The 22,296-nt window shown below is 41.2% G+C and overlaps 2 protein-coding genes across 4 annotated transcripts in view; one reads left to right on the forward strand and one right to left on the reverse strand.

Moving 5' to 3' along the window:
- The window catches only part of SASS6 (SAS-6 centriolar assembly protein), a 13,077-nt gene extending 7,763 nt beyond the window's left edge, over positions 1-5,314 (forward strand). The window contains exons 10-17 of the mRNA XM_005498765.3: positions 369-458; positions 552-731; positions 1,346-1,427; positions 1,862-1,971; positions 2,860-2,982; positions 3,301-3,392; positions 3,903-3,994; positions 4,097-5,314. Coding sequence (XP_005498822.2) covers positions 369-458; positions 552-731; positions 1,346-1,427; positions 1,862-1,971; positions 2,860-2,982; positions 3,301-3,392; positions 3,903-3,994; positions 4,097-4,182 — 855 coding nt within the window. The 3' untranslated portion in view covers positions 4,183-5,314. The remainder of the gene's footprint in view (positions 1-368; positions 459-551; positions 732-1,345; positions 1,428-1,861; positions 1,972-2,859; positions 2,983-3,300; positions 3,393-3,902; positions 3,995-4,096) is intronic.
- Positions 5,315-5,897: 583 nt separating this feature from the next.
- MFSD14A (major facilitator superfamily domain containing 14A) lies at positions 5,898-21,523 on the reverse strand. Of its 3 annotated transcripts, XM_005498763.4 has the most exons (13): positions 21,443-21,523; positions 21,288-21,357; positions 14,133-14,228; positions 12,915-12,977; positions 12,179-12,306; positions 11,587-11,701; positions 10,279-10,497; positions 9,886-9,999; positions 9,307-9,378; positions 8,803-8,915; positions 8,561-8,658; positions 7,783-7,946; positions 5,898-7,233 (listed from the first exon to the last, which is right to left on the reverse strand). In XM_005498763.4, the coding sequence occupies exons 4-13, from the start codon at positions 12,939-12,941 to the stop codon at positions 7,027-7,029; spliced, it is 1,257 nt and encodes a 418-aa protein (XP_005498820.1). In that variant the 5' UTR covers positions 12,942-12,977; positions 14,133-14,228; positions 21,288-21,357; positions 21,443-21,523; the 3' UTR covers positions 5,898-7,026. The 3 variants fall into 3 exon arrangements, with proteins under 3 accessions (XP_005498820.1, XP_064928637.1, XP_064928636.1); XM_065072565.1 differs by lacking the exons at positions 21,288-21,357; positions 21,443-21,523 and adding an exon at positions 19,753-19,876; XM_065072564.1 differs by lacking the exons at positions 21,288-21,357; positions 21,443-21,523 and adding an exon at positions 19,208-19,444.
- Between the last annotated feature and the right edge of the window lie 773 nt (positions 21,524-22,296).

Raw genomic sequence — 22,296 nt, forward strand, 5'->3', positions numbered from 1 at the left:
AATAATTTTCTGTGAAGCTCTGTAGAACCTTCTTAATTGTAGTCCCTATAGATGAGCAGCTGGCCGGTTTTTATGAATACAGCAAGTAAGCTTTCAAATGTAGTTAAAGATTGTAAATTATAGGATCTAAAGTATACTGGATCCAGTTTGACACGGCTCACTGCTGCTTTAATACTGTGGTACTGGAGTAAAGTCAGTGGTACTTTTAGTAAACCAAAAAATGGATGGATTGATATCTGTAATTTGACTGAAAAGCAAGGACTGAATTTCTTGTAAGAATTAGTTCCCAAAGAATTATTGAGCTTGTACTTGAAATCATAAGCAATGTCTTATATCTTTATTACAATATTTTTTATATTCTTTTAAAGGTGATACTGGAAGAAAGTACAGAGAAAAAACAAAGTCATATTGAAAAGCTGGAGACAACAATTAAGTCGCTGTCGGCTGAACTTCTTAAGGTTTGTTTGAATGTGCTGTTGTCCTCATGAAATGTCTTCCTTATTTCTAGGTGTTTCTTTGTTTTGAGAATATCTGATTTTTTTTTTTAATAGGCTAATGAAATTATCAAGAAGCTACAAGGAGATTTGAAAACTCTAATGAGTAAATTAAAATTGAAAAATACAGTAACAATTCAACAGGAAAAGCTATTGGCAGAAAAAGAGGAGAGACTTCAAAAAGAGCAGAGAGAATTGCAGGAGACAGGACAATCTCTGCGAATGAAAGAGCAGGAGGTATTGTGATGGGTGAACCCCCTGTCTGGTAAATGCTGTTGTGTTCAGTGTAGTGGGGTTTGTGAGTTTTAATACAGCAACGAGGTCTTAAATCTTTCTGTGGAATAGAAAGTACTGTATTCTTAACATGTTCGTTCAAATGTGTAATCAGCTTCTCGTTTTTTTTCATATTAAACTGGTTTGTAAACGCCATCTATCCATATAGAAAAAAGTAAAATTGTATTGTTAGCAGTACAGAGCGATATGATGGATGAATTGTCGCGCTGTACAGGGCACAGTCATGTGCAGCTTGGTGAAGGAGGTGAGAACAGGAACAGCGTGAATGTTTTCCATTAAGTATGTTCCCCTGCTTAAAGTCTTTGCGTTATTTAATCATAGAAGAATTAAGGTTGGAGAAGTTTCTGACTGTCATCTTGTTAAAACTCTACCTAAAAGTAAGGCTTTTTTTAAAAGGATTATCATACTGCTTTTGTAAAAACCTGAGTTGAAACTTCTCTAAATAATTTTGGAACAACTTCATAGACCCTTTTTATTTACCGATGCTACAATTTTTCTTCAGTTTGTAATTAGTAGCAGCTCCTGATGGTGTTATAATTATTATGGGAATATTGCAGGTTTGCAAGCTGCAAGAACAGCTGGAAACAACAATACAAAAGCTAGAAGAAAGTAAGCAGCTACTGAAAACCAATGAAAACGGTAGGTGTGTCTGATTTCATTTCTCTCTCTGTAAAAAGACAGTGAAGTAGCTGCTGCTGAAAATTAAGGGAAGCAACAACACTGCTTTACCTGTGCTCTTTCTCTGTAAAGAGCTGTGATTATGGAAAACAAGCTTCTGTCTGTAGCGGCTCTATGGCAGCCTAGAGCTGCGGGTGGAGACCATTTCGTTGCATGTGGGGCTTGGGGTGGTGTGTGTGGGGAGTAACTCTGGAGGCGCGGCGGGAATCGTCTGCAGGGTGGAAGAAGCTCTGAACATGAAGGCTTTTCATAAGACAAGGACTTGTAGTCATGCTTGAGCTTAAGGAGGAAAAATAGTCCTCCAAGTTGTCACTTTTTTTGAGGAAGGGCTACTTGCTGTTTTAAATGGCTTATAAGAGGTAGGAGGTGACTCAACCGCTTTCTTCTCTCTTCAGTTATCACATGGTTAAACAAACAGCTGAATGAAATTCAGATGGCCAAGAAGCTGGAGCCTTCTGCCCCGACGCATGGTGCTGTTAGGAGTGTCCTGTCACCTCACGGCTTGGTAAGATGCAGCTGTAAACACCGTGGCTGTCATGTAGTCATTATGTCCTGAAACACAGGGCCTCTGCAGAAAAAAGGGAAAGTGCTTTCATCCTCTTAGAGCCCTATAGTTTCAGGTGGGTGTGCTGGTTTGGGTTTTGGTGTGTGCTTGTTTTTTTCTGTTTAGGTTTTTTAGTGTTTGTTTTTCTTTTTTTAATAACTAAATACCCTGATGGGTGCTACTTGATGCCTTGGCATTCAAAGTGACAATTTTCTAAGCTGTCATTTATTAAAATACACAAAACAATGCAAAATCAGCTTGGAAAAGATGAGGTGCAGGGTGAAGGGGGGAAAAAACAAGGCGGCATTTTTGTGTTGTGAGGTTAACTTGCGTGCTGATTATCTTTGTATAGGATTGCAAAAAACGTACTATTTGAATACTCTTATTAGTGCTATTTAGAAACATGAAAATGAGGGGTAAGACACATATCACCTACTATTTTTGATAAATACCATAGCTTATTAGTTCGTTGTTGTCCCAGTGTGTACAGATGTCCGTTGCCACTCAGCAATCAATGAGCTGCTTTTTGCGCAGCGGAAGGGCATATTTGTGCAAAGAGGTCTCTGATGTATAGCTGGATACATTTACTGTATTCAGCAATTATAGGGTGTGTAGCTTATTATGAGCTTGTTAGCTGAGTGCTCAACTCATCTAACTAATAAAAAGTGACAAGTTTTCCTTACAAAGTGGGTCCTGGAGAAGGGATGTTTTCTTCCCATCCGGAAGACTCAAGTGAGTGTTTGCTTTGTGATTGCGGCTACCTGTTAATTTTGGAATCTCAGATATATACAAACAATTACTTCAATAATTGTTTTTCTCCTTTATGGACATGTTCTGTTTCTCTTACAGCCCGACCGACCATCCTTTCCCAGCCCAGGAATCAATCATCCCCTTTCTCCCCTGTATGCCTTCCAGAACTTGGGGGAACCAGCGCACAACAGAACCGTCAGTTCACAATATCCAGTACCAAAGGCAGGCACTTTGACTTTTCTCTTTGGTTAAGAATGGGATGGCACAAAATAACAAAGCTTTGTGTTTTATTTCTCAAAATGCATAAATATTTACTGTATACCCTAGTACTCTTAAATTTCCTGTCTTAACCATTGTCAGTATTGGTTATGTTATAGCTAATGCTTGTTTCTAGGACGCTTATTCTTGTGTGCTTTGCTGCGCAGAAGTGCTGTGCAAAGAACAGGAATATTCATCCCCAAAAAGTTGTCTCTGAATACAGGTACGGGTGAACCATCGTGCCTGGTGTAGCTCTCACCTCCAGCTCTTCTGTTTCTGCAGGTGCAGTGTAACACACAGCTTTCTAAAATGAATCCATGTTCCAGTGTTCAGACGGTGGCTGCTGCAAGTAGCCATCCAGCAAATAAGGAGAAGTAAGTGTCATCTATTGCATTTTTAGTGGTGGTGGTGGGTTTTGTTGTTGATGTTGATGTTGTTGTTTTTTGTTTTTTTTTTTTTAATCTTTTTATAAAACCATTTGTCTTCTTACGTGTGTCTGGAACTGAGCAGAACCTTTCCAGTACCAGGCTAGTTGTGTGATCTGCCTTTCTCCATCAAGTTGTTGTGATAGACTGAACTGGTCACTCAGCATGGCTTGTAGATAACAAAGAGCTGTGCTTGCAGGAGTGGGTCTCAAGGAATAGAAGTTCATTGTCCCTCCTGGTGACAGATCAAAGACCATCAGGTGATGGGTCAGTTGAGGAAAAAGAAATAGTTCTAGACTGTTCTTATTTGGTAATAGTTTACCTTTAAATAGGAGTTCACAGGAGTGCAGTAGTTCCACTTCAATTTGATTTTTCTGCATGAGTCTGTATCCACACTTGTTGATGTACTGCTAACTAATGACATTTGTTTTAAATTTTAATTAGCCTTTTTATTTCTAGTGGTGATAATTTGGGGCTGGAATCAAAGTATTTCAAGAAAAAAGATGACAGCATTCCTTTAAGAGGGCTTAGTCAAAATACACTGAACTCAGGTATGTATGGAAATATTAAAACAAGACTTTGTTTGAAATGTGCTTAAAGGGTATTTACATTTATGGTTCTAAGAACAGAATCTTGTTTCTGCTGTTCTACAGAGTATCTGAAACCCTACTTAGCAACAAAAGCCCAACCATCACCAAAAGCTGCAGTAACACCAGCCTCGGCTTATTTTCCTGGATAGTAGGCAGGGTGCTTAAAAAGAGGCTGCTTTTAACTATTTGGGGGATTTGTGGATGTCCTGCAATGATGTATTGGTAAAGTATCAATGTGAACTCTCAGAATTTTCTAAGTCTGAATTTGTTTTCTTTGAGAAAGATATCTTGACTGACTTGTATGACTTTTCAGGATACTCAAGCCTAAAGAAAAGATAAAGCTTTAAACAGCCTCAGGCTTAGTGGGGCCAGTGTCATAGTTAAGCCAAAGGGGCAGTGCTGAATTTTCTCTCGGAGTATTGGAGACCCTGTATTCTTCCTAAAACCCCTGCAGCACACTGAGTGTTTTGTTCTAGGAGCCGATGAGATGCAGGTTAGATAGGTTTCCCTTCTCCTTTCAGAGAAGGATGATGCCAACAGCAAGTGCTGCAGAGCAGGCTGAGGCTGTTGATTTTAACAATGGTCAAGCTCTTAAGTTGGCACAACTGCCTCCCTGATCCTCCCTTGCAGTTTTAATTTTAGAACCTGCTTAATTTTGCAACCAGCTTATTTGAATTGCATACAGACTTACAAATGTATTTAATATTAAAGATGCCAAATTATTTCCTCAAATGTATAAAATTATAATTTAAGATGCTCACTCTTCATCACCCTAAATTTTCTATTAATCTGTCAGGATCATATTCCACAGGCCACATGCATAAAAGGTTATAAAGTGAAATAGCTGAAAATTTAACTATTGAAAGTATCACATCTAAAAGCTACTTTAGTTTTACTAATTATACTTTACAACTGTAAGACTGTACAAAAATTTAGGTTACTCTTAACACTCAACTTTATTTAGGCAGACTGAGTCTATTCAATGTGTTTGACCTGGTTTCAAATCATGTGCCATCTTTTATTTGGTGCACTGGCATGCAAGTATTTGTAACATTCAAAATACACCTTTTTAATGGCTATTTACTTACATTTGTTGTTAAAGATATTTCAGACCTTTTACTTTAGTTATTTAACTGCATCCAGAGGATTGTATATTTAAGTGCTTTGTTTTGCAGTGCAAAATGTGTATATTTGTTTATAAATCAGCACCATGTCAATGTATATTCATTTGTTTTGGCATGTGTAAGTTTCAATGGTAATATTAAATGGTTTTTATCAAAAGCTCTGGTTAGTAATGTTTTAAAAGTACTAAAATGATTCCATTGCTGAAATTCCAAGACGAGGTAAGTGCCAGGTACTATTTCGTTCATCCTACCTTCTCCTGGAGTTTTCTTTCGAGCGCGTTCATTTCCCCAGGCAAGGCAGCGCCACTGGACCAGCACGCTGATGCACGTACAGCCCCCTGATGGCAGCCACCCTGCTCTAAGGTCTGTGCTTTATGCTACTATTTCTAGTTAAGTTTTAGTAGGTGTAAATTACTTCAAGAGGAATAGACCAAATTCACATCATATAGAAGCTGGTAATGAAAAGGTGGTGGCTTTCCCCCTCTCCTAGGCCCACTCAAAGCTAAACTGCAGCAGCAGGGCTGTGCAGCACAGGGAGGCAGAGGCTGGAGGCCTGGCCTTGGATCCCAGCTCATCCTGGTCCTGCTCCCTGGAGCCAGCACAAAAGGGAGAAGGTGTTGTCAGCATCTGCAGAGCAGCTCTATCTGACAGGTAAAACACAGTGCTGGACCTGCACGGCTGAAATAGAACACACATACACTATAGAGCTCAATTAATGTTTAAAGACACATTAACAATCATTTAAAAATTCATTAAAATATTCAACTTTATTAACAGTATATTTACATTTTTTTTTCCTGCTCTTGGTCAACCATGGTGAATGTTCAAAGGTAAAAAAGCATTAAGCAATAACCACAAGATGAAAACATTTTAAACCTATACAATACTTTATACACAAATTTATACAAAGGAACACTTAAATAATACAACTGGACACAAAAATATACACTTTTAGAGAAATTCACATCAGTAATTGTATAAAGCTCTCTTCTTTACTAAGGGTCCTGAAAATTTAGGACTAAAACATTAGCTCTGTAATGCAAAAGGGTTATTGTGACAGTCCTCAAAGGCCACTATATAGCACACGGACATATTCAAGGCTATCAGCTTATATTTCAGTCTGTGTATTCAAGTTTTGAGGTCCTTTATGATTACGCAAACATCAGGAATATAGTGGTATAATAAACGGTGCTTAGGAAAGCAGAGTTTTAGAGCCAATATTAAAATTAGTAGGCTCAAAACACCCACTTAATATTTAAACAAGTGTTTGATACTACCGTTTATTCAAAAATAGAGTAAATGCACTTACATAAAAAATAACTTTTACTGTTCAGCAAGCGTGCTCATGTGATTTTTATATTAGTACAAACTTAAAAAAAACTGCCATATGACTCTTAAAATAAATGATACCAGTTTACCTTCTCCCTCCTTGAGTACATTTACATTAAGGCTTTGAATCATCTGACCCAAGATTTTACGACAACATTAAAATGAGTGGGTCTGCACGGACGCGAGTACGTCTCATTGAGACTCAGCGTGACTAGAATTAAAGCTCACCACCTTAAGGAAACAGAAGGACACATGCTCATGCCTTGACTCTATTCTTTTTGTCTCTGGACTAGAAAGTAAGGTTTAGTAGTAACAGTATTTCATGGCAAGCGACAAGTATGTAACAGTTTGTTTTTAAAAGCAAATTACTAATTCCATGGCAACATCTTTGGAGACACTTCTTTTTTTTTCATTCCTATGAACTTCATGCAGAAAGATAATTCTTAAGATTACCTTAAGAAATCACATTTTCGATGGAATTGGAATGTGTATCCCAAACTGCTGATGAAAAACAGTCTAAAAGATTTTCCTGGACTTCTGTCATACATTTGTATCTTGCAGTAATGGTTCCTTAGCCTCACCAGGAGTTTGTGGACTGTGGGGATGGCCATGGCTGCCACAGTGTTTCTTCCAGTTGCTGGATCGCAGGTTTAGGTTTGTGTGTTCAGGAATAAACAAGGCAACAAGTAGCGCCAACAGCACAGAGCACGCTCCAAACAAGAATGGGGGTCCAGGGATTATAGAATTCTGAAAACAACAGTAACACCACAAAGTATTAATGAACCTTGAGACACATGTTAACAGACTCCACTTGCTAATTACATACATTTCAAGAGTGGGAAGAACATTTTATTGCTACACTATAGGCAATACAGTATTTGTCCCCTGGTGCAGTCTTCTAGAAGGAATGTGGGAAGTGTTACATCCCAAGAATTAAGGGAGCTCTAATTAACATGTGCCAACATCCCTGTCTTAAAAGAGAAATAAACAAAACTGTACAATGGCTAAGAGGTAAATACAATGCCAGGGAGACAAGAGGAGTGGGCTGCTGCAGTTATCAGTGCATCCCCCTGCACAAGAGTCCTCCACTGTCTAACTGCCACCAGCTCTGTCTCTGAACGTTAAACTGCACTATGCCAACAGCCCTCTCCAGGGGTCAGTCCAGAACCTTTTTTTTTTAACATGCTTCATGTACAGTTAGCTTAACATGTAATACAGCATCACGCTCGAGAACTGGTGGGCACATCTTGCCTTCCTAAATTCTATTTTTGGAATTAATAAGTAAAAGAAGAATACCTGTTGTAAATGGTATTGTGTGACCACACTACCTCCTGGTGGTGATTCAGGCATAGGGAGTTCATTCAGTTCAACATGAAATATATAGAATATAAAACCATAAAGTGCTGGTCCCAAACCATTGCACAGTCCTCTAATTCCTGTTATCATCCCTTGAACAACACCTGGAAAAAGTAAAATACGCTGTTATCTGTCTATAACAGATAATTATACAGATATAATTATTTTTAACAGATTATCAGCAGATCAGTAAGACTTTAGTCAGTTCACCTTCCAACTGATGCAAGCAGGAAAGCTTTTCTAAATGGTGTTGCACTATGGGTAGCAATAAACAAGGGGTGCAGAAAAGTTGTCATTATAGTATATTCAAGGGTTGGGGTTTTTTTTTCCATCTCCCTATAGGCACCAAGTAGTATTTATTGTGCTGTGCTCATTCAGAGACCAGTATATATACAATATGCATACAATGTCCTTGCAGGCAGTGTCTCAGAGAACACACTGTATGCAACCTGGGCAACTGAACAATACTTTTGTCAAAAGTGAGGAAAATAACCAGCATTTTTAAGTTTGCTAAATAGTTTGCTGCTGTTGGGACCTGTCAAACATTTTCCATCTGTGCCAGAGGGATGTGATACTCATGTATTACAACTTTGAGGAACTTGGATTTTGCCATTTTGTGCCCTGTGCTCGGGCGCGGGGCAGCTCTGTGCCACACCTGTGCCACACCTGTCCTCACAGTGTTCTCGGAGGAGAACCCGAAGAATAGGACAAAACCTACCCTGCTGGTCAGCGTCTGCAGTGCGTGAAACCAGCGCGCTCACTGCTGGGAATGTGATGCTGGACATGGCTGCGACAGCGCCGGCCGCCCACATCATCCTGCAAAACACACAAAGTCACTGCTCTGCGCCTGCAGGGGCACAGGTATGTATACATGTACACCACTGAAGTGTCTCCCTTGGGCAAAGGATAAAATGCAGAAAAATACCGTATTATTCAGACATTAAAGTGAAATGTACGTACCAGGGTTCTGATCCAAAGCCATACCATGCAAGTTGCAGTATTTGAAATCCCAGGCCCAGCAGGATGGTATTTTTGTTTCCAATGGACCGCATGAGTAAACTCAAAACTATTGTCTGGCAGAGGTTAAAAAAAAAAAAAAAAAAAAGAGAGAAACACATTTTATTCTAAATGTTAAATACATGCAAATAAATTAATTTTAAAGAGACAAATCAAATTCTCCAAAAGCAGTATTTGCCAAGTATTCAGGAGCCTCTACAAAAAAATAGTATTCATTTAGTGAGTATTTCAAACAAACTGTCACACAGGATTTAGTTTTCCCAACACAATGTATTTTGAATATTGATGAATCAGCTCCTGGCTGGCCAGCTGTTTTGTCATCCAAGGTACAGGAACGGTGTTAATTGTCAGTGACTTAGAAGAACAGCTGCAGAAAGCTGAGTCCCATTTTTGGAACCACAGTATCATGGAAGTCACCAAGTGTATGAAATATGCAGCAGAACTTACCTGTGCAATAATGGAAAGAATCCCCAGGACTGCTATAAATGCCGCAACACTTTCAGATGAAAATCCCATTATCTATATTAAAAAAGGAAATTTGATTATTAACCTTAAAATGTGTATCATGAAGTCACAAACATCAGTGGGGGAATACACAGTGCAGTAGACCAGTATTCAACTCCTCCCTAACTTAAAGAATGTGAGGTTTTTGTTTGTTTTGTTTATTGTTTATTTTTGTTTTGTAGTTATTAAATCAAGAAATTATACAAAAATAAAGGGGCATAACCAGAAAACAAGTAAATGGTTCATTCAAAAAATTTAAAAAGAGTTTAACATAGTAAACATCATAGTCCAAGAATAAGGCAAGTGATTAAAAAAAAATATAAGAAATTGTTTTCTTACTTGTTCATCTCTCTTTTGTCTCTCTAAAAAGAGACAAAAGCAACAGCAAGAGGACTTAAATCCTTAAAGCTGAAAGCTTTTCAATGACACTAATGATCTATACTTTCTGTTTTAACTCAGCAATACTGAAAACTTTCCTACAAATTTGCTTTTGTTCAAATTCTTACCAAAACATTAAGTTACCTGTCTGAGGTAAAGGAAGAAGCTGGAATATTGACCTGCCTCTGGGAGGTAGGAAAGAAAGACTGTTATGCAGATTAGCAGCACAATCGAGTCCTGGCCGACTTTCTTCAGTGACTGTGGCAAGAAAGAAGTATAAAATGGTTAGTGTTCATATTCTGAAAAGTTTACCTAGCAAGAGTTTGAAATGTCAGCTAAAGAAACTATTGTGTGGTACCACCAAAACACCTGCACGTTTAGCAAGGTCATTGCAAAAGCATTAGCAGCAACGCAAGGTTAAATGTGAAAAAATACAGGCTTTGTTTTTGAAGCTTGAGATGCAGAAAACGCAGTCTTTCCTGTCTCAAAAGGTCAACGTTTACAAATAACTCAATACTCCATATTTAAATAGCTTACTGCAAAAGGGTCAGCCTGTTCCCATGAAATGGGCGCTCCCCAGGATGCCGGCCGCATCTTCTCTGGCAGTGATTCTGGTACAGCAACAAGAATAAAACAAATGTCTAACAAGGCTATTGCTGTAGCCAGGACCACAACCAAGCTGTCTCCGTAGACTCGACCAAGGTAGGCACCGATAGCGGGGCTGGTGACCAAACTTGCCGCAAAAGTTGCTGAAACCTACAACAAATAACAGCTGGTAAGATTTTCAATTATTTAAGTCAACAGTATTATTACCCGTTTTTCCTCATTTTCAGAAGCCTAACCATTCTAATCATGCGGTGATTAAACGTTAACCTTTGTCCTGTGACTATGTGGTAGCAGTGGTATATTTTACAGACAAAAGTTTTCAAGAAAAGCTTTTTTTTGTTTTGTTTCTGGACAGCAGTGTGAGGCTCACAGCTCTCTTACATGTACTGACATAATTAGGTGTAATTAACTATACACTCTGCTCATATCTCTGGGCAGTGATGAGCTGTATTTAATCTTCATATTAGCAAAATATGCAAGGCCTGTTGAGAAAAAAATTCCATGTATTAAGAGCATATTAATCCAACTCAGAGAGCAGTGGATCTTCAGAGGGCAGTTTTCAGTTAACCAGCTGGCCTTGGTGTGAAAGGTGTTAACTGCCAAACTGAAGCACTTTTCTCAACACATCTCAATCCCTGACACATAAAGGCAGAAAGAAACTATTTAGTGCTACATCCACTGCTTTTGGCTCTTCCTGCTGAATATGACAATGGATTCTGTAACGTGAATGCAACAACTGACTTGCTAAACCATAACACGTAGGGTTGTGAAGGCTCCCAAGATCTGGCAGGTTATTGGGAGATGGAGAACTGGAGGTGAGTTTAAGAACTTAAAGACAGACAAGTTAACTCAGGTAGACTTGCTCTGAAGTGCAGCAGTGTCACTGGAGACATGGGCAGGGGTGGTCAAGATACCATACATCAGTTCCAAAATGATCCAGAAACAAAAGGTCAGATTTTTTAAAAGATGACAGAGTAGTGCTAGTGTAAGAAACAGTGGTGGAATAACTAAAGTCCCTCAAATCACAGCATTAACACTGATGATAACTGTGAAGACAGCCGTCTGAAACACAGCTTTTAACACAGTCATATGGTGTTTTAACTAGAATCACAATATTCAAGATACTCCAAACTAAAATCAACTTGCTAGAGAAGAACCCAAAATACAATTTTGAAAATCTTTACCAATTCAAGTATTTAGTACTGAACACCACAGAAACAGAGCCAAAAAAATACATACCAAACCATAGGCCATGCTTCTTTCATGTTCTTGGGTTATGTCTGCTACATATGCAAAAACCACAGAAAACGTCACTGCAAAAACTCCAGACACAGAGATAACAGCGAAGTACCACCTAGGAACATTATACAAAAATTAGAACAGCTAAATACAAACAAAAAGTCTCCACAATCCCAGTCCAGTTCAACAGTAAATCCTCTTGTCCAACTGATGGATTTTAAAACTTGACAGAAGTACAACCCTGCAGCAACATTTTAGGTTACAAATGGTTACTTCATGCACTAGCTAGCTTAGGCAAGGTTTTAATTTCTGGGTAGCTGGTTAGTATTTGAGTACTATGGCCACAATAAAGACCTGCAGAGTTTACCAGATAGCATTCTAGTATCTTTTGCAAATGTGCTGAAGTAGGGCCTACAGCTCAGGGCAGCTACTTCAGTTTGGCTCTGTTCTCCCAGCTTTGCCCTGAAGTAATAGAAAAGCTTCAACCTTCCATGGAACACAAACAATATTTTACCAACAATGCTACAAGCGTAAGCCTTATATGGTAACCTTGACAAGAAACGGCAAATCTAGTGTGAAAGCGTTTACTAACCATGGGCTGATCTTCATTAGTGGTATCGGTGCACAGGTGAAAAATACTGTTAGCAGCAAGAAGGACTTTCGTCCCCACACATCAGACAGGGCACCTATGAGTGGGGCACTGAGGAATGATAATAAGCCCTAAATGAAACAAAACTTAAGTTAAACCTAGGTGGTTAGAATTGTGACAGCCAACTGTATCACAATCTGAGAGCAGGCGGAGCTGTATTTTTATTCAAGTTGATGACTATAGTGCAATGCATCAAAGGCACTATGGTCAGGCATTACTAATCTGTCTCATGTCTGGTTACATAAAGTTTGGATTTATTAACTCAGAGCTACACAAAATTCAAAATGCAGATGATCCAGTGATACTAGCATTTTTATAAACTGTGTTTTATAGCTTTATCTTTTTCTATTTCACATAAATATAAGTAATTGAAAATACCCTACTGGAGCAACAGACATGAAGTAAAAAATTCTCAAATCTATTAATAAACACATTTGGGATTAGTGAATTACATTTTTATTTGTTGAACCCAAACAGCAGGTACAGAGCAAAAATATCTCATTAAAAGTAAAATGATACATATATTGCCTTTTTAGGAATAATTTATTCCCATGCTTTATTTATACCAAAAGGCTATATTAGAAAAACTATTGAATGTTGCTCTCATTTGTCAATGATTTCTATATTCCTCCCATCACTCACTTCAAATTGTACTTGTGATTAACTTCTGTCACCTTACCTTTACTCCTTGAATTAGACCATTCATTAGAAATGTGTGTTTTGGGAAGGTTTCATGCAAAACCTGGAGAAGAAATACAAACACTGTCATTTACTATTAACCATAAATATTACTCATGATGCATCCAACTTCTACAGTGGCACGCCCACACTAGTTTTCTGTTTTCATAAAACATAAAAAGACACCACGAATAATCTGTTTAATCTTTAATTCACATGGAAGTTACTTGGAGATTTTAGCTGTACTTGGTAGAGGCCTTGGTTCTCTCAACATTTTGGGAAGGATTCAGGTCATCCAACCTCCGTGTCTGAAATCTAAATAGGCCACAGAGAACGTAGAACATGATCTCAAACCAGACTCTCCACACATTACTGTGTCATCTGGTGGGGGTGGGCTGGGGAGAGAGAGGAGAGACATCATCATTCTGAAGTGTCTCTCAATTTGGTGATGAGAGCCTGGATACACAGGTTAAAACAGGCACCTCTCTCAGTCTAACTTGTGTTACGTGAGGTGGATTCCATTCAGTGACCAACGTGCAGTTTATATCCAAGAGACTGTTCATGGTTAACACCGGCTTACACAGCCGCACCAAGACTGCATTTTAAGTGGAGTTTGCTTGGAGATCTTTAAGCCTTTGGTCCTTTTAATTTCTAAGCATGTGTCACTCTCAAAGATTAAATCCAAACAGAAAGCAACCAACTACGTTAGAAAATAATTTGGTACAAACATGTTGGTATGACTGTCTTCCTAATCATAGGGAAGCTTCGACTGGTGTAACAGGGTCTGAGCTCTGAAGCTTCCATTTAAAGCACAGCCAGGTCAGCAAACATCGCCCTACCTACACACACATGCTTGCATAATTTTACCCAATTTAAAGTGTATTTTTGTCCTTACATTTGTAATGTGCCAACTTTTTGTAGCATCTTGAAAGGAAAGATAATTTCATTACTGTCTTACTGACTTCAAGTCAGAAAATAATTACATGTAAGCTTGAGTCTTAGCAGACTTGCATGTAAAGAGCTATGCTGCATCATTACACTGCTTTAATGAAATAATTTTAAATTCCTGATTCCATGTAAAAACACAAAACTTTTCACCTGCACAACAGAACAGCTCCATGATATATAGTTTTCATTTAATTCAGAAGATGTTCAGTGCCTTTGCAGTAATTGCCCCATATCCCATACAGGAGAAGAAAAGCTTAAACGTATCACTCACCACCAGAGTGGGTGCTGTCAAGAGCCCCCAAGCAAAAAACTCCAAGAAGATCACTATCACAGCATGGTAGACACTAGGTGAACCTATTCCTTGAGCCTAAAAGAAGAGAAACAACAGGTAATTAAAACAACTAACAATATATCATAGTAATGAGAAATGCATATGAACACTATGAACAGAAGATTAAAAAATGAATGACTTAAAACACTGGAATACAGTAACTCAACCTAACTGGTACTTCGCAGCTAATATCCTGAGGTGCCTTAATCTTCCACAGAATACAAAAGGCGCTCCCATCTCAAAAAAATAAACCACTTACACTGCCAGTCTGGGAAACAAGGATGCTACTGAAAGCAGAATCAGACTCTTATTTGAAGAATTAGTGTCTTTTCCTTGAGAAAAATGCTTAAGCCCACACAATGCTGCAGGGAAAACAGGTTTTCATAATTTCAAAACATGGCAGAGTGCTCGCACTTGGCTATCCCAAAGCCTAATTAGCTGGTCTATCAAACAGCTTTCAAGTACTTCTGTTAGTAAAAGGCAGCACGGTTGAGTTCAAAACTTTGATAACTCAAAATAAAGAAAAACTGAAATAATTAGCACCAGAAATTAATCTCAGGAACAGCATGGACCACTTCCCAAACATTAACAGCAGGCCTATTAGCTACTATGTGCTTCAAAAGTAGGAAGAGATTTAGATGAAAGACTTGAAATAAGGAACTTCAAATACTTTGGTCATTTGGTATAATCAGAAGTAGCATGTGAGAACAAAAAGAGCATGGGTGGGACAACCTGCTCATCTCCCAGACTCTCTAAATGCTACCCTGTCAAACAACATGCCAAAGTTAATCATTTGCAAATTGAGGAAACGATGCACCAATTATTTTCATATGAAGGTAGCAGTATGAATAAGTAATCAGAAATTTCATATGCATTCTTTATGCATAGAAGTGCTGCCTTAACATCTACTTTCCTGGCCTTGTGTGAAGAGGAGTTACTAACAGAGTAGTGCTGATGTGACAGACACAGCACTTATACTGAGCAAACACACACAGGCTGAAATCCTGAGCTGCTTCTCAAGAAGGCTCAGAGGGATCTTATCAACATATATAAATATCTGATGGGAAGGAGCACAGATGACACAGCCAGACTCCTGTCAGAGGCATTCAGTGACTTAAACCTTGAACAAAACAAACCCCTGGAAACAGGCAGCCCAGTGAGGCTGTGGAACTTCCGTCTCCAAACCTGACTGGTCATGGCCCTCAGCAAACTGCTCCAGCTGACCCTGTTATTAGAGATGTTCAGAGGTGCCCTCCAATCTCAAATGCTATGCAATTTTAAGTTTGGGTTAGGTAATACTAGAGTCTTTCTTTTATTGCAAGATCTATGCAAGTCATACTTAGCTTTTCTGTATTTCCAACACAGAAGAAAAAAAGCCTTTTAAACAACTGTAGGAAATAAATACAGAAGATAGCACTGGCCATTCACCCCCATTGCTAGAAAAGGTCATAATTTTCAAAAGTAACCATATCGATATATAAAAGGTGAGCTGCAACAGCACCTTAGCACTGTGCTGTTTTCCTTTCTTTTTCTTTCCCAGGCTCTCTTCAGTAAATACAGACATCATACCATACAGCTCTTTCTGCTATTTTTTTCATGCTGTTCTCTTAAGGAGGTAAATTAACAGTCTTTATAGGTACAGAAACTGGCTATAGTTATCTTCACTTCCCACAATTCTTTTCCCTTTCCACCCACAATGCTTATTTTAGTTTTGGGCTAAAAACTGATCCAGCTCAGCACAAACTGTAAGCAATGATCTTAGTTGTCTGCCTCAGTCTGATACAGAAAATCGGGTTCATTCTTGTAGTCCCCAGATTCCTGTCACGTTACTGGCTCGTGACTCCCAAGGCATTACAGACGCTGAGGAGTCATGAGCCATGCCTGGCCCTCCAAGCCCAGGGCTCAAAGGCACCTCCATTCTGTTCGCACACAGCAAACACAGACTGACTCTGTGCTGCCCTTGTCCAGCTCTGGGCAGCTACCCAGAGATCCCACACAAACCAAACCAGCAGAATGAACCCTGGGCTTGTCCTGCATGGCTATCAACTGTTGGCGGCTGTAATCAGCCCAACTAGATGTTTCTGTTTCATTGGCAGATGGGGATCCTGAGAGTGTAGCTTTCTTCCTGCTAACACTCACTTATAAAATTTGTCCTTATCTATAAAAAATTAAGTCATTTAGTCACATCTAGATCATCACCTCTGTAGCTATTTTTCAAGATGGTTGCAACCATAAAGTATCAAAAATACTCCTGAGGTGGAAGAAATAGTGAAGATTAGAAGTGGTTACTTACAGCACATTAAGATACATTATGTCCATTCAGTACACAAGACCTAAGTACTAGTCTGATGTACTCTCACACCCCAACATGAACAGATGTTGGGTACTTAGGCCCCTCTTACTCCACAAACCCGCCCTGCTGTGCTTTACAAACTGGCTAATGCAGTGTCATGTAATGTAACAACCCCAGTGCAACCACATCGGAAGACCTTACACCTGGAGATAAAAGATACAGAGCCTCTGTGTGAACAACCTGGAACAGAGATGTTCCAATCAGAGTAACAGCAACCCTTCTTATGTTTGGCAAAATCTGTGGCACAAAATAGGGCTCTAAGTGCCCCTTTCTCTAGTTAGAATGTCTTTAACCAAACACTTTCTACTGTCAGTCATGCCAGTCAGAAAAAGTGTATATGCCAGGCAACCCTAAGAACACACTTCTGACAACAACAGAATAACTATCAAAGCAACAAAGGCATCGGATATAAGATCACAGCTGCTGCTCCTCGGCTAGAAGAGGTACCAAATGTCATACTAAGCTCTAATTCTTTCCAGCATTGCCCAGACATGCACCTCCCAATTCATTTACTGAGCACTTGAAAAATGCATAATCTTACATAAAATGAATTCCAACTGGTCATAAAGGAAGGCAAAATTAACTATAGGGTTGAAACCACTTCACTGGTGTTACTGCCTCTCTTGTGACAACACAGACTTGAGTACACATCACATTGTCTTCTGTGATACAGCTACTAAGCTGCAGAGAGAACACCACAAAAATACCACCAGACACCAACCCAACCTCCTGCACCACGCACCGCCTTGCCAAGGGGATCCAGCATAGTCTGGGCGGGAGAAAAGGCTCTGCAGAGGCAAGGTTTCATTTCCATATCAGTGGTTATAAGTAACAATAAATTGACAGAAGCTCCCCATCAGTAAACTCTTTTTGCCTGTGACACTGCCCCACTGCCAGCAAAAGAGTCACAGGGTTTTATTTTATGTCAAATAATTTCAAAATAAACCAATCAGGCTGGAAACTGTACACTTAGATGCATGTTGGGTAGCCAAAGAAACTAAGGAAACTGAGCACAGAAGGCTAATTAAATGTTCCAGCAAAAAAAAAATCCAAGCATAAAGATTTTGCTGTCATTGTAAAGAAGACTGCTCTACCAGACTTTATAACTTTAAAAATGTATTTAAAGCGAATTCTCAAAACATTTATTTGGAAGTAGAAAATATATCAAACTGGTGTTTTTGTTATCTAACAACCATCTGCATACCTTCATCTAATGTTAATAGCTCACCTTTCCACCGCTTTGAAAACAACTGAAAATCATGCAGAACTCGCAGAAGTTTGCACTCTACTTTTGAACTGGTGGGAAACACTGATACCAAATGCAGTTACTGTAATATCCTTTCTCCTCTCTTGGCAAAGGAAAGTGAAAATTGAGGGATAAAGGAGACTTGGAAGTATACTCTCTTTTAATCAATGATTACCCCAGAGAGAAATTTGAAAGCACCATGTCCTACGAGTAACAACATTTGCTCTGCTTCTATTAGTAAACCTAAAATATTTGCATTTAACATTTGTACAAGGTAATCCATACATTTCTGTCTTTAAAAAGAGCAGGAAAACATGTCCTGGAAAACATCAACATCTATCACTGGAATTAGTTTTGCTTCTTACCACTAAGTAATCCAGGCAGTTGGTCACCAGTTCAGTGAACAACTACAACGACTAACACCTCCCTTTTCTCCAGTATTGTTCCAAAAACAAACTGAAAGGCCACCAGCAGTTCAGTCTGTCAAGATGTCTCTTCATTTGAAATACTAATACTGTATTTAGAAGAGTGCACATCAAAGCTACACAATGTTACACAGCTGAAAAAATCCAGGGCCATTGATACATTTGAAGTAATGCTACTCATCTACTGAAAAAAAAATCAAGCTACAGCAGCTGAAACATTTAACAACTCCCCTTCTTTTTAAAACTGATACATTTAAGAGGAAGCAAGACAGTGGGAGGGAGCTGCAAAACACTTCTTCCAGGCACCCTTTATGGACTCCTCTGATGCAAGAGTTTGTCCCGCTCGCTGGCCTGTTCCTTCTCGGACTGCGGGAGGAGAGGCCGGAGGTGCCGGTGACCCCGCACCGCGGCGGGCCCGGGCCGTCCCGCTGCCCTTGCCAAGGCCCAACGGCCGCCCGCGCGCCCCTACCGCCCGCCAACCGCCGGATCCCGGCAGCGCTTCCTGCCGCAAAGCGTCACTTAACGAATATTCAATGCAAAGTTGGGTTCGAACACTTGCTGCTGGTCTCGCACACGACAGCCGCAGTCACCTGTGCCTCAGCCCCGGGCCGCCGCTGCTCTGCATGCCCGACCCGGGCAGCTCGGCCCGCACTGAGGAGCGGCACTGACGAAGCGACCCGAGCGAGCGTGACGCCCTCACAGGTGTTTCTCGGGCAACTGCCCCACGGAAGCCAGCCCGGGATGCCGAGCGAAGCTATGGCGGCCGCAGCAACCCGCAGCATAAAGAAACGGAAAGCTCGCCGGAGCACGGCCCCGCCAGGCCCGCGGGCCCACCGCCCGCCCCGCACCTGCCGCGGGCCCCTGCCCGACGGCTGCCAGCTCTCCGCACGGCCGCGGGACCCGGGGCCCCGCCGCCGCCAGTTCGCCCCACAGCCGCCCCCCTGCCTCCTCCAGCTCGCCCCACAGCCGCCCCGGCACCGCCTGGCCTCACCGTCCCGCCGTCCTTAATGATGATCTTCTTGGCCAGCATGATACTGCGGTTCACGGCGCGTTTCTTCTTCTTCCCCCCCTGGGTCATTTTACCATCCTACAGCCCCGGGGAGGAGCGGGGGCAGCAGCGGACCCTCCCCAGCAGCCGGGCCTTCGCCTCCCCTCCCCGCGCGGCCACCGCCACCGCTCACGCACCCGGCGCCATCTTGCCCAGCCACCCCCGGCGCGAGCCGCCGCCGCGCATCACGCGATCGCCCCATTGGCCGGCCGGCGGTCACGTGCGCCCGGCCGCCCCCCTGCCCCCGGGCCCGCCGCCAGCGCCTCGGGTGTTCCCGTTCACAAATCTGACCGTCAGGGTTGGGAGAAACACCCACGTTTTAAAAATGAAATAAAAGAGAAGACGCTGCTGCCAGAAGCCGTGCGGCTGGCTGTGACGCGGCAGAGACAGCCCGTGCGCCGCCCCCCGCAGAGGGCTCGGTGCCCGGGAGCGCGGAGCCCCCGTCACTCCGGGCTGAGCAGCCTCCACCTCCGGCACACCGAGACCACCTGCGCTGCCGGACACGCTCGGCTTTGCTTCCAATCCGGACAACGCTGGGATTTTGAAACACGTATCGCGGCCTCTTCTGCCCCTCAGAAGCCTCTCCCGGTTCCGCGGGCACCGACCCGCCCAGCCCCTTCCTCCCGCCCCGGGCTGCCCGAGGGGCCTGCAAAGAAGGAGCAAAACCCCACACTTCTTACTGGATACACCTGTTGGACACCGAAAGACGTTTCTACAGCCCAAGTACACAACCACAGATATAATCCGTCTTAAAAATCCAACTTGGAAACGTTCTGCTTTCTTATTCTCAAGATTTAAGTTAGCTTGTGAAAGCTTTGGCAACTTCAAACAGGCAGGTCATTTCAGGTTCTGATTTACCACAGAGCCTATGGGTAATAAGATAACAGGGATCAGCTTTCCCAAGGCATCATACCCACTAGTGGAGGAAATCCTTTAGAAACATGTACTATTATTGTTGTTATTAATTATTCTGTGGCTTAGAGTTTAAATTCCTTCACTGCTGATGTCTGGCAGCACTAAACAGAGCAACATCTGTCCACGTGCGGGACTATTACATTTACGATCTCAGACACAACTCTCCATGGCTACATGCACATACCACTCTTTTCCCTATGTTCTTCACTCAGTCCTCCACCTGCCAGCCCTCTTGCTGCACATCCCTGCCTCCCCAGCTCCTTCCCCCAAAACTTCAGCCACACGCTGACATCTTCCCTGTCCATACAGGGGCTGCTATGTGGAACCCCAGGCCTGACACACACAGCTGTGCTCCAGCTCCCTCACAGCACCGACACCACTGTGCTAACAAAGGGGTGTAAATCAAGCACCACTAAAGATCATGGGGGCTTATTGACCATAAGACCGAGCACCCTTTTATCAAAATGCAGCTTTTAAGGAATTTAGAATTCCATAGGTGTAGCTCTACTCAGGCCAATGGATCTATTCTGGTCTTACCGTGAGCCAAACGCAAGCAGGCTCCAGCTCATGACGCAAAGTGTGTCTCTACTGGGCTACTCACGGGGGAAAAACGATGTTTGCAGCCATTGCTACTATCAGTAATTTCTTACAAGTCTTAATAAATTATGCCAAGTATGTGACAATTCTGTTCCAGGGTTCCTCACCCCTTCTACTTGTAAAAAGGGGTCCAAAATACTGGCATGGTTTCAAATCTACTCCTTGGAGAGAGTGCTGTTACATTTTGGTGGGAAAGTCACACACAGACATGTACATGACATGTAAGGTAGTCACATTGAAAGTTAACACAACTACACCTCGAAGACATTTTGTAACTCGTCTGATTAAACAGCTGTTTTTCCATCCACACCTTTATATTAGATCAACCCTGTTATCGACGTCTTTATCCCAAAATAAATGCATCTTAAATATCGATTTCACTTTCGTAGGGTGAGCAGATGACTCAAGTAAGAATTGCTAAATATAGAACAAACTCTAGATAAATATGATATGCTTTTGCTGTCATGAATTTCAGCCAGCTACACACTTTCAAATATCAAACTCCACTTACCTATGTAAGTCTTGACTTAATCCACTCTGCCATTATTTGAGACACAAATTCCTGACAAAGACTTAATCTCCTGAAGAAGAGAAAAAAAATTTGTCTTTTACATCTCAACACCTGTAGTGTTCAACCTTCTCTACAAAGTAAGTGCATCATAGTACCTGCTAGCTGTAGAAGACATCACCATCTTTCCAGAAGCAGGATGAAAACAGTAGTTATCTTCTCCCCAAGGGAAAGCCTTGCTGCTAAAGCACAGACAGAAGATGGTTTCAGTTATGACTTCTACAGATTGCTATTAGGCCAGACTTGAAGAACACTGTCCCCTGCATCCCAGTACTCTGTACCACCTATGCTCCTGCAGTTAGTTGATGAATAATTAATTTCTGTCACCTAATGGCCTAAAAATTCCAGTTTAAATCACGCTGCATGTGATCACTAAGATCAGAGCAGAACTGCAAAAGCATTTGACAGAAATGAACAGTACTGAACATTATTGGTGCATAGCTGGTGAAGTGACCTGATTTTATTATATATCTCTGAAAGGGCATGGAAATGTGTTATCTACCATCCACAGTAATGTGTTTGTGAACTCTGTTCAGGTCTTTGATATATTGTAATGTATAGCTATACAAAACCTCAGCTTCTAAATTGTGACATGAAGCAATGGATTGTGTTGTATTCTAGAGGGTATATTGTATGGTACTTTCTACTGCTGTCAAAATTCAATATTTAAAATGGGGGACGGAGGGGAAAGCTATGGAATCTAGCTGGCTCCTGGTAATTTCTGGCAAAACTCTCCAAAAAGGATTAAAGTGTTTTACAATTGCACACCATACTATGTCTTGGTATGTGATACACAGATGCTCCCTACCAACTCCAGTTCAGGAACCACAGTCCTGAACAAGGAGATGAGGCTTTCGGGCCCAAAGAGTACAGAGACACACCGTCACAGAACACTGCTGGAATGTGATTCACAACGAGTCATGATACCGTGGTCAAAAAGAAGCATGTCTAA

This window comes from Columba livia, chromosome 8 (genome assembly GCF_036013475.1).
Source record: "Columba livia isolate bColLiv1 breed racing homer chromosome 8, bColLiv1.pat.W.v2, whole genome shotgun sequence".
NCBI classification, from domain to species: Eukaryota; Metazoa; Chordata; class Aves; order Columbiformes; family Columbidae; genus Columba; species Columba livia.